Source organism: Kogia breviceps, chromosome 10 (assembly GCF_026419965.1).
Source record: "Kogia breviceps isolate mKogBre1 chromosome 10, mKogBre1 haplotype 1, whole genome shotgun sequence".
In the NCBI taxonomy this organism is placed as follows: Eukaryota; Metazoa; Chordata; class Mammalia; order Artiodactyla; family Physeteridae; genus Kogia; species Kogia breviceps.
Genome location: NC_081319.1, coordinates 101,935,887 through 101,948,463, shown reverse-complemented (window position 1 = coordinate 101,948,463; position 12,577 = coordinate 101,935,887). Strand labels below are relative to the sequence as shown.

The window sequence follows — 12,577 nt, the reverse complement described above, 5'->3', positions numbered from 1 at the left end:
AACCTCACTGTAATTTTATGAACTATTTTTCTAAAAAACATACATCTCCAAAGAAGCTGCTTAAGCGTTTCAGAGTACATGAAATTTAAAAAAAAGATTTAACTTATGGCTTTCTATTCAGATTCTCTACAAATTCTGTTTTAAGGGACTCATCATAGTAGCCTTAAAAATATTTACAAAATTGTTTCTCTGAAGAGTTGTAATTTTAAAAATATGGACGATTTCATAAAAGTTAAGAATTTGAGGGCTTCCCTGGTGGCGCAGTGGTTGAGAGTCCGCCTGCCGATGCAGGGGACACGGGTTCGTGCCCCGGTCTGGGAAGATCCCGCATGCCGCGGAGCGGCTGGGCCCGTGAGCCATGGCCGCTGAGCCTGTGCGTCCGGAGCCTGTGCTCCGCAACGGGAGAGGCCATAACAGTGAAGCCCGCATACCACAAAAAAAAAAAAAAAAAAAAAAAAAAAAAAAAAAAAGAATTTGATCTAGAATTCTTGTGATGAGAACGTTAAGATCCGCTCTTAGTACTTTTCAAATATACGATATTGTTAACTACAGTCACCATGATGTACATTACCTCCCCAGAACTTACAACTGAAATCTCGTATCCTTTGACCCCCCCAACCCATTTTGCCTCCCCCCACCCCCTGCTGCTGGCAATTACCAATCTGTTGTTTCTATGAGGTTTTTGTGTGTTTGTTTGTTTTAGGTTCTAAATAGAAGTGAGATCATTTAGTATTTCTCTTTCTCCGACTGATTCACTTAGCATAATGCCTTCAAGGTCCATCCATGTTGTTGCAAACGGCAGGGTTTCCTTCTTTCTTGTGGCTGAGTAATAGTCCATTGTGTGTGTATATATACACACATCACATCTTCTTTATCCATCCATCCACTGATGGTCACTTAGGTTGTTTCCATGTCTTTGCTATTGTAAATAACGCTGCAATGAACATGGGGGTGCAGATGATCTCTTCCAGATAGTGATTGTTTCTTTTGGATATATACTCAGAAGTGAAACTGTTCGATCATATGGCAGTTATAGTTTTAATTGTTTTGAGGAACCTCCACGATGTTTTCCATAGTGGCTACACCAATACAATCCCACCAACAGTGTATGAGGGTTCTTTTTCTCTACATCCTCACCAGTACTCGCTATCTCTTTTCTTTTTGATGACAGTCATCCCAACAGGGGTGAGGTGGTATCTCATCATGGTTTTGATTTGCATTTCCCTGATGATTAGTGACGTTGAGCATGTTTCATGCACCTGTTGGCCATTTGTTTACCTCCCTTGGAAAAGTGTCTATTGTTATACAAGTTCTTTATATTTTTTGGATATTAACCCCTTATCACATATATAATTTGCAAGTATTTTCTTCCACTCTGTAGGTTACCTTTTCATTCTGTTGATGTTTCCTTTGCTGTGCAGAAGCTTTTTATTTGCTATACTCCCACTTGTTTATTTTTGCTTTTGTTGCCTTTGCTTTTGGTTTCATATCCAAAAATCACTGCTAAGACAAATGTCAAGGAGTTCACCCCCTATGTTTTCTTCTACTAGTTTTATGGTGTAAGATGGAGGTGTTGTTTCAACCTTTCCATGTGGCTGTCCACTTTTCCCAACACCATTTATTATAGAAACTGTCCTTTCCCCACTGTATATTCCTGGCTCCTCTGTCATAAATTAACTGACTATATATATATATATATATATATATATATATATATATATATATATATATATGAGTTTATTTCTGGGCTCTGTTCCATTGGTCTATGTGTCTGTTTTTATGCCAATACCATACTGTTCTGATTACTGTAGCTTAGTAATATAGTTTGAAATCAGGAAGCACCTCCAGCTTTGTTCTTCTTTCTTAAGATTGCTTTGGCTATTTGGGCTCTTTTGTGGTTCCAAACTTCAGGACTGTTTATTTCTGTGAAAAATGCCATTGAAATTTTGATAGGGATTTCATTAAATCTGTAGATTGCTTTGGGTAGTATGAACATGTTAACAGTATTAATCCTTCCAATCCATGAGCATGAAATATCTTCCATTTATTTGTTTCTTTAATACCTTTCATCAACATCTTGTAGTTTTTGGTGTACAAATCTTTCACCTCTTTAAATTTATTTCTAGGTGTTTTACTCTTTTTGATGCAATTGTAAATGAGATTGTTTTCTTAATTTCTCTTTTCAATTGTTCATTGTTAGTGAATGGAAACACAGCAGGTCCCTGTATATTGATTTTGAATCCTGCAAGTTTACTGAATTTATTAGTTGTAAGTTTCTTTGGTGGAGTCTATGATAAACAATATCATAGAAGTAAAACTCTATTTGCAGATGACACTGACTTCTCTTATAGTCAGAAGTTTCACTCATAAATAATACCTCTGTGGAGACTGCAAGTGTTCAGATTGAAAGCCTATGTGTGACCGAAGCAAAAAAGAGAATTCACAATGTATATTGGATGCATTTGTGATTCCTCCAGATTTTCATGAAACCTTGGGTTTAATACCACAAATCTACTTCTATCTACATACTCATAATAGGGACCTGGGATGTTTTCACAAACTATATACAACAATGTCCTAAAATTAAAAAAAAAAGAAATCCAAAATGAAATATTCAGATAAGAGTTATACAGGTTCAAAATGAGACTGTTATACGCTTATTTGCTTTTATTAGCTCACGAATAGTAAAATGAATCCAACAGAAGTAATGGAAACAATAAAATTAGTTCACAGATAATAAGAAGACACAAAATAGAAAATAATGAATATTAGGCACAATGATTAAAAGAAAAGGTATCATCCTTTATACTAGAATATGGACAAGGTCTTTTGGGAGGGAAATTTGAATATAATAAAATCAACATATACCTAACATACCTTTTTGTACAGAGAAATCTCCACTAGCTACTGAACACCAAAAATGCTAGAAAAAAATTTTAACTGTATTTATTTTTACTTTATTATTTTTTTCTTATTGGAGTATAACTGCTTTACAATGTTGTGTTAGTTAACTGTATTTTTTATTCATGGCCAAGTTCATCGCAAATTAATGAAAACAGCTGAAGGCAGATTGGGAAAAACTTGAAATTCTACAGAAGAATTTGGCTCTGGAACTGATAACTGTCCTAGGTCCCCATCCCTGTGACCTAGAAGAATCTCAGTTTTAAGGACCCGTGCCTGCATGGGGGCAGGAATCACGGCCTGGGACTGTGTTAGTCTGCTTGGGTCACCATAACAAAATACCACAGATGGGGTAGCTTACACAAAAGAAATTTATCTTCTCACAGTTCAGGAGGTAAGAAGTCCAAGATCAAGGTGCTGGAAAATTCCATTCTGTTGAGGCCTCTCTTCCTGGTTTGCTGATGGCCACCTTTTCTGCTGCAACCATATGATCTTTTCTCTGTGTGCACGTGGAGAAAGGGTGTTCTGCTGTCTCTTCTTCTTCTTATAAGGACACCAGTGCTATCACATCAGGGCCCCACCCTTCTGACCCCATTCAACCTTAATTACCTCCTCATAGGCCTTGTCTCCAAATACAGTCACAGTGGGGGTTAGGACTTTAACGTATGAATTTTGGGGGACACAATTCAGCTCACAACAGGGACTGAGCTGGACTGCAGTACAATTGGTGAATCCCCAAAGGGCACCACTCTCAGTGAGTGAACTAGGAAAACACCTAAAGTTTCTCTTCTTTATTCCAAGTAGAGCTGTGAAGGATGAAAAAAATCTCTAGGAATGTCTTATCACAGACTGACACTGGCATACATTTGAGGAAGAAATTCACACTGCCTGTGAGTGTCTGTGAGCACACACACACTGAGTGACAGGGAGGGGGTGGAGGGAAACTCAAGGTGAAAACTGACTTTGAAGTGGTCCAGGGTTAGAAGGCCATAAGAAACAAAAGGGAGGTGCTAAGAAAAAAAACCCCAAACCAAAAAATACAAAACATACCAAAAACTCCCGGAAAATGAAGTTCATAGGAATGTAAACTCACAATGAAAATTCACTGATCACATCAAAAAACAAGTCACCCAAAACTTGTTTCAGACAAAACAACAAACAACAAACTGTAGATTCAGGTTCACAAAAAAGGAGAAAAATATAGAAATCATCATATGCAGAATGCAAAATAAGTACATTTAATATGTTCAAAGAAAAGAAAAAGAGGGAATAATGGAACTATCCCAAATGACCAAGGAAGTTTGAAAAAGAACCAAACAACACTTTTGGAAATGAAAAATATATACCCATAATTTAAAACTTGATAGGTTAAACAGGTTAAAGACAGTGAGAAGACAGAATTAGTGGACTGGACAACAGATTTAAACAAATCATCCAGAATTCAACACAGAGACAACGAGATAGAAAATACGAAATGGAGATAAAGCAATATGGAGAACAGAGCGAGATGGGAACACTTAAGTCTAATTTGATCTCCTAAAGGAGAGAATCCAAAGAATGTAAAGGTACAATATTCAAAGAGGTAAAAGTTGAGAATTTTTCATAATTCATGAAAGGCACTAATTCTCAGATTCAAGAAGCTCAGTTAATCTGAATAGATTAATGAAAAGAAATCCACATTAGACATGTTGTAGTATAATGACATTTGATTGTAGAATGCCTAAGATAAAGAACTTACACATAACCTGAAAGAGAAGACGGATTATCTACAAAGGAATACTGATCAGACTGACAAGTGTCATTTCAGAAGCAACACTGGAAGCAAGATGACAGTGGAACAATATCTTTAAATACTGAGAGAAAATAACTGTCTATCTAGAATTGTACACCCAGATAACTTTCAAGGATAATAAGCAAATACTGACTGTAAAAAATAACTATTTTTGGAGTTGAACTGAGATAAAACTAAAATTCTAGACACTTATAAGTTAAGGGGAAGCAATCACTTTGTTCAGAAGTCTAATGTTCAAATAAGAGTAAAGACATAAACTTTAGATTCTGTTAACTATGCAAACTAAATTTCATGGTAAGCACTAAAAAGATAAAAATTGAGTTTTACCTTTCAAACTAGTACAGGAAAATTAACTGTAAAACAAAACAAAACAAAACTCAGTGTGGAAAAAGAAAAGAAAAAAACCCCAAAGGCAGTGAGGAAACAAAATGGTGGGACAAAAAGCACAGTAAGATGGTACAGCAAGTCCCCTACATGTGAACAAGTTCCGTTCTGAGAGTGCATTTGTAAGTCCAATTTGTTTTTAAGTCTGACAAAGTTACCTTAGGTACCAAATTAACACAATGGGCTATACAGTACTGTACTGTAATAGGTTTATAATACTTTTCACACAAGTAATACATAAAAAGCAAACACAAAAAATAAAACATTTTTAATCTCACAGTACAGTACCTTGAAAAGTACAGTAGTACAGCACAACAGCTGGCATACTGGGGCTGGCATCAAGTGAACAGGCAAGAAGAGTTACTGACTGGAGGAGGGAGAGGAGATGGGAGAGGGTAGAGCTGAAGGATTATCAGCAATAGGAGACGGAGGGCAAGCTGCAATTTCACTCACACCTGATGTTGATGGCACAGGTTCTGGTTCCTTGCTGGATTCAATTCTACCTATCCTCTTGTAAAAACGATCCAGTGATGTCCAGGTAAGAGCTCTTTTTTTTTTTTTTGCTGTCACAGATGACATGGTAGCACTGGATCGCATTCTGAATGGCTGCTGCAACCCTCGTGTACCATTCTACGTTCGGGTCCTGTGCTCAAACACTAACAGTGCCGCCTCAAATAAAGACAATCCCCCTGTCATTTCCTGTGTCGTGAATCTCTTCTGTTCTTCAGTTACTTCTTCTTCCTCTTGCCTCTCTTCGTCCTTTCTCTGGGCCTCCAATTCTGTCAGGTCTTTATCAGTAAGCTCCTCGTGTTGCACAGCAAGGTGTTCAATGTATGAAAGACACGTGAACTAGCTTATGTGATTGGACAGGCGATTGGACAGGCGAATGCACATTCGCATCTTTGAAAATTCGCAACTCGAAGGTTCATATGTACTGGACTTACTGTACAATTAATCCTAATATATTAGTAATTTCAACAAATGTAAATGGATTAAAGTCTCCAGTTAAAAGATAATTAGATAGAAAGAAAAAAAAATCTAGTTACAGTTTTTTTTTTTTTTTTGTGGTATGCGGGCCTCTCACTGTTGTGGCCTCTCCCATTGCGGAGCACAGGCTGCAGATGCGCAGGCTCAGCGGCCATGGCTCACGGGCCCAGCCACTCCGCGGCATGTGGGATCCTCCCGGACCAGGGCACGAACCCGTGTCTCCTGCATCGGCAGGCGGATTCTCAACCACTGCGCCACCAGGGAAGCCTAGTTACAGTTTTTAAGGGGCACGTGAAAACATGATATAAAGGTCCAACAGAAGAATAAAGAAATATATACCCTACAAATTATTAACCAGCTGGTGTGGCCTGTAAAAATCTCTCTTTTAGAAACAGATTTTAAAGCAATATAAACTGACACAAAGACATTACTAGAAATAGAGGCTGTGACTACAAATGTAAGATTCAATTCTAGGGGCTTCCCTGGTGGCGCAGTGGTTGAGAGTCCGCCTGCCGATGCAGGGGATACGAGTTCGTGCCCCGGTCTGGGAGGATCCCATGTGCCATGGAGCGGCTGGGCCCGTGAGCCGTGGCCGCTGTGCCTGCGCGTCCGGAGCCTGTGCTCCGCAACGGGAGAGGCCACAGCAGTGAGAGGCCCGCGTACCGCAAAAAAAAAAAAAAAAAAAAAAAAAAAAAAAAAAAGAAATCATGATGAAAAATAAAAAATACTTGGAATTTAAAAACAAATATTTCTATAGCACTTTAAGCTGACAAACATTATTTCGTTTGATCATTAGAAACTAATGCTGTGAGGCACACAGAATCCATATTCTCTCTGCTTGACAGCACAACAGCAGAAATGCTGTATGTTATGTAATGACTAAAGCTACTTTTTATATATAAATAAAATACATATCAAAAGTGATTTAAAAACTGGGAAATATAAGTGAAAGTGCTCACTACTAAAAATATTAAAGGGAAAGAAAAGCAACCCTCTCTTTTAGAAGCTATACTGAACAGCTAAGAAAGTCACAAAGAAAGAATTTAGTATCAATGTTTAAAGCTCAAAAAGTCCATTAAAGCATTTTGGTTTAAGAAGTCTCTCAGATCCTTCTACAGTATATACAAACTCATATGGTAAAGTATTTATTATTCATATGAGATGAACAAACACTGTCAGGAATCTTCGCACAAGTTGGGGAACCGCTGCTGCTCACACACAGAGCCCTGGTCTCCTGGTCTCCTGGTCCCAGCATCCGTTCAGTGGTGCACTGGCAATCAATGGCTCCCCCCAAACTGCCCTATGGTACAAAAGGAATTTCCATTGAAGGCTCCCCTCCCTTTTCATGTGTGGGATATTTTGGGAAGTATGTTTTCTTTTTCCATCCACTGAAAGAGAATTAAGAAAATTCCAACATGCCTGAATGTCAGCAAGTGCTCTTTTCCATCCAGGTACCAGAGGATGATGGATGAACCTGTCAAGCCTACAGTAGCAGACAGAGGGAGCTGGCAGAAGTTCAGTGTTACTGAAAGAAATCTCAAATACTTATTTCATCTCCTCTATTAACTTTAATCACATTTTCAACATGCAGCCAAGAATGAAGCTTTGACAGCAAGCCATAAATTTACACAAGCAAGCATTGTCACTTTTCTGCAGTAGCAACACTGAGATAACATAAGAGTTGAGTATTTTCTTTCTTGTGCCTTTCTTTACTGAAGAGCAATAAACAAAAAAAGACCTGAAAGATTTATCCATACCTCAAATTCATTTGCCATAAATCTCTTGAAATTATTGCATTTCATTCTGCTTGGTTTATGGCAAATAACAAATCAACTTAGTTCCTCAATTAGATTGGTAAATGCAGATTTTTAAAGATCACGGTGATGACAGAACTGGTACATGTTTCATCTTAATACACCTGCTTATGAGAACAGACATTAAACACTAAAAAAGGATTTATATTTAACATGGATCATTTGCCATGTGGGCAAATACTTCTGGTTTACTCAGAGCCAGAATCTTTATATGGTTCCAGAGGGACGCCTTGGCAGATTTTGCTGATTACTCATTAAATAGTTGAAACATGTATAGACATTATTTATCTTAGAAAGCTTACCCACAGCAAAACACACATAAAAATGAGGTAAATCTATGGGCAAGATTATGGTTCTTGGAGAGGTTAAAAGTCAACTCTATTTTTGTTAAGCTTTTCCTTGTGAGCACATTTTAAAAGCTGAAAATATGAAGTGCTGGAAGGCCACAAACTTTAACAAGCATGTCTTGTCATCCAGTGAAACACGGCATTACGCTGCCATGCAAAATCTGCGACTTCTCCCAACAGGCCAATTCAGAGAGCCACGTGGCCCTCTTTGAAGAGCCGAGACAAAGCTTTGACTCTCTTCAATGCGGCCTCTGCTCCCAGGACAGCTGTTTCTCAGTACATTACTCGTGGAATAACACTGTACACACTCCTCCAAGAGCCCGGGAGGCTCTGACAGGCAGCCACCATATGGGCCTTCCGAGCCACAATGCTAAAGTAACATTAACCCTGCCTAAGAACGAATTAAATTACTTTTCTAAGAAGTCTGTATTTCCAGTTCTCGGAGACAATCAATGGAAACTAAGACCCATCCTCATTAACGGAGAGCATGTTTATACCATTTCCTTCCTACTTCTCCCCATTTAGAAATATAGGCAGATACAGGAACTTAAAACTGGGAAGATGTGGCATTCTTCTTCTAGGGAACAGCTAAGACTCCGGTAGCAGTTCCTTTCTTCCGTAGAAGAGTGACACGGGATACAGTGCTGAGCTTGAGGCGGAGGCTAAGCGGTTTGTTGGGAGGGGTGTCTGAGGGGAAGGCGCCGTTTGCTCATCGCTTTGTCACCGTCGGTTCAAGCTCTCCGAAGGCCGGACGTCTTGCCAGGGCCCTCGCCAGCCCGGCGTACCGCGCTTCAAGCCTCTCCATGGCTTGTCTGTGCTCTTTGTCCACCTCGGCCCGTTTGCTCTGTTGCTCCTTCATGAAACCCTCCCGCTGCAGCATATGCTGTTTCTCACTAGCTATTAAATGGTCATTATGCATCTGAGAAAAGAAAATTTGAAAGTCATGGTACATTCTGGAGACAATTATTTCTCTATGCAGAGAGACAAAAATAACTACCTCTTGATATTTGCTCACTACAGTGTAACAATCGGCTTATAAGTCACAGTGACAAAACTGCTTTATAGTTTTAATGTCCAACAAGAACATGACATATTAGAAACATCTAAGGCTTCTCTTACTATGCCCGAACATGGGCATTCACATTTCTGAAATTTCAAAAACGTCTAGTATTTTAAATGACAAAATCAAACATAATCCAGGTAAATTTTCATACCTCTATTTCTCCTCAAATCCATTTAATAGCATATAATTCAAAAATTAAGTTTAAAGAACACATGCCAAAAGAATTGTTATTTTAAGAAATTAAAATGCATGTCTCACATAAAATATTTTTTGGACACATTAAAAGAATCATAGATTATTAATCACTGGAAGAGAACTCAAGAACTCTCTCTTGGTTCAGTTCCAAAACTTAAAGCAAATAAATGGCAAAAGCATCTGTGTCAAATATCTAAATGCATCTTGAGATGTCCCTTAATATTTCTATATGAGGACAAATTTTTTCTTTTGAGTAACACAACAATAAAGATGAAACAATATATAAGTTAAAAGGCATAAATTTAATATAATTTAAATTATTATCTTTGAATATGTATTGGGTTGGCCAAAAAGTTCGTTCGGATTTTCCTGTAACCACCTTCCGGCCAACCCACAAAGAGCTAAATACAAAAAGAAAGTATAAAAAAACCTTTATATCTCTGCCTCAGTATTCTACATATGTGTCTAGAAGTTTTGCCACAGACGAAGTCCTGTTAAAAAAAACAAGCACTGTGACAGATGCAAACCATCAAAACCTACAGAGCACCCAAAGGCTTACTAATCCCCGAGCTCTAATGAAACAGGAGGACACCGGGTCACTCAGGAAAAAGACGGAAGCCGTGTCTTCCTGCCACCCATAATGCCGCCCAGTATCTTCTCTCTCATCTGGGCCATGAGAAGCAAGGTGGAGAAGCTACGGTGCTCTAAGTATCTATGAAAGGTGTATTTCTGCTAGTTGTTTTGTATATCTTATCTACTTCTGAGGTTACAGGATTCTCATTTTACAGATGAAGAAATTAAGGCTTAAGAACACTACATTTATTTCTCCATGGTCACTGAGCTACTACATTGTAGACTCAAACTTAGGACTTGCTGACACCCAAACCTATGGCTTTTCTATCACGAAGTGCAAATCAGACCTTTCCAGGGAAGTTTTACATAGACAGCTAAAGGTCTTCTGCGAGTCAAAAAATAAATAAACTATTACAAGAGTTTTTTCTGCCCATCTGATCTAAAGTTCCTCAGCACCAAGGCAAGAGGTTAGAAGTGAATCTGAAGTTTCAGTTATGGTGAAACGTTCCCCTAAAATATGTCCCACAGACCCATGTGATCTGAGCAGGCAGTACAGTGGTGGAGAGAGAGGGTTAGGATGGGGTTTGCTGATCCAGGAAGTTTGGGAAACAGGTTAAACAAAATTCAAAACATTTCTTCTTAACCTTTCAGCCTCATGGACAGTAATTCTTCAAAAAATGAATAAAACATGAAGAGTTCATTAAATTCTTTTCATGGAACTTTTACAGAACTATTCTATTTTAAGAGAAAAGTCATAGAGAAGAAAAATGCAAATAAATTTCATCAAAATGATGCCTTGCTTTGGCTGAAAATTAATTTCTAATAAGTACAGAGGATACTAACCCTGCATGCTCAGAAGATGTTTAACAGATTAGTCTTTTCTTTTTAACTGAAGCACTGTCATTAGCTTGGGCTGACCCTGTCATCTGGGCCATGAGGCAACAGCCCAGGTTCTACTTCCCACCAGGCAGCATGTTGCCATACAGCTCACCAGAGAAAAATGAAGATTTGGGAAGTGGATAAACCTGGCTTCAAATTCTGGTTCACCTGTTACGAGTTGCATGAACTCTGGCCACGTTAAATTTTCTTTAATTTTACAATGAGGAAAAGAATATTTACATTCATAAATAAACCTGTATCATGTCAAGTTCCTAGCTCAGGGCCTCCAGTGCTTAATAGGAGGTAAGCATTATTATACAGACATGAGCAATGCATCGCAATGCATCTAGAAGGCAGATCAAACCACTTTTTAATCCTCTTCAATTTAGGGTTTTAAATCTTTAATTTTAATAATCTGATTTTAGCAATAGATTTTTATAATTCAAACAATACAAGGCAACTAGAATAAAAGTAATAGTTCTCCCCTCCCAGTCCCATACTCAATTCAATCTTCCCAGATGATTCCACTATTTACCATTTGGCTGTAAGAGAAGACTTTAATTAAGATATTGCCAAAGACCAGTATCTCTATTTTGTAGCTTCAGAATATTATTACCGAAGACATATACATCCAAGTAGCTTTTTCATATGACATTTCACTTCTTGGCCTCCTAGTCCAGGTGAAAAGAAGTTGAATACTGACAATTCCCTAACCGAGCTGAAAATCTAGTCTTGCTTTCATATCAAGAAGTTCTGCAGACTAGTGGTTGCCAAGGGGGAAGGGGGATAGGGGAAGGAATGATTAGGAGTGTGGGATTAGCAGATACAAACGTGTGTGTGTGTGTGTGTGTGTGTGTGTGTGTGTGTGTGTTAGATAAACACCAAGGCCCTGTATAGCACAGGGAACTATATTCAATATGCTGTGAAACCACAGTGGAAAAGAATATGAAAAATAATATATATATGTATAACTGAATCACTGTGCTTAAGCAGAAATTAAACACAACATTGTAAATCAACTATACCTTAATAAAATTTAAAAAAAGGTCTGGAAGTCACTCTATCCTTTCTTAGTCTTCCACCTTTAATAACAATAACTGCTTTGCAATCTTGCATTCTCCACAACAATTAGTAGAGAAAAAAAGGGAGGGGTAGCTTGTATATTCCTGTACTGACAACACTGTAATCTTTACCTATAAACAAAAGTCAGCTACCAGAAAATAACACCTACCTGAAACTTAGTTGAGAACTTTACGGTAAGAACTTTAAGCGGTCAAAAAAAAAAAAAAAAAAAATACGGCAGTATTCATGAAAAACTCTTCTGATTCTGAATTTATTTGCCCTACCTTACACACAATTCTAACCAGGTTACTTAACTGTTTTCCAAAGCTATACCATATTAAAAGTCAAATTAAAGAAAATGCTGATAAATGAGATAGAAAGAAATGATAGGCATCAGCCTTACAAAAAAGACAGATACAGAAACTTAGAAACAGACAGTATCTGAGGGCATTTGAAATAGAGAAACACTTTTTTCTCTCTAATTCCCTGAGGACATCACCATTTTCACCATAGCGTAAAATTTTACATTCTCAGTAATTCCTAATTCATACAGAAAATTAACCTGTAACATTTAATAAAC

General features: G+C 37.9%; 1 protein-coding gene across 2 annotated transcripts in view; it reads right to left on the bottom strand.

Annotated features, from left to right (window-relative positions):
• Positions 1-7,130: 7,130 nt before the first annotated feature.
• BLOC1S5 (biogenesis of lysosomal organelles complex 1 subunit 5) overlaps positions 7,131-12,577 on the bottom strand; it is a 40,894-nt gene continuing 35,447 nt past the window's right edge. Inside the window, exon 4 of one of the 2 annotated variants that reach the window (XM_067006782.1) lies at positions 7,131-9,144. In XM_067006782.1, the coding sequence (XP_066862883.1) occupies positions 9,126-9,144 (19 nt within the window). In that variant the 3' untranslated portion in view covers positions 7,131-9,125. The remainder of the gene's footprint in view (positions 9,145-12,577) is intronic. The other variant, XM_059077208.2, reaches the window with a different exon arrangement.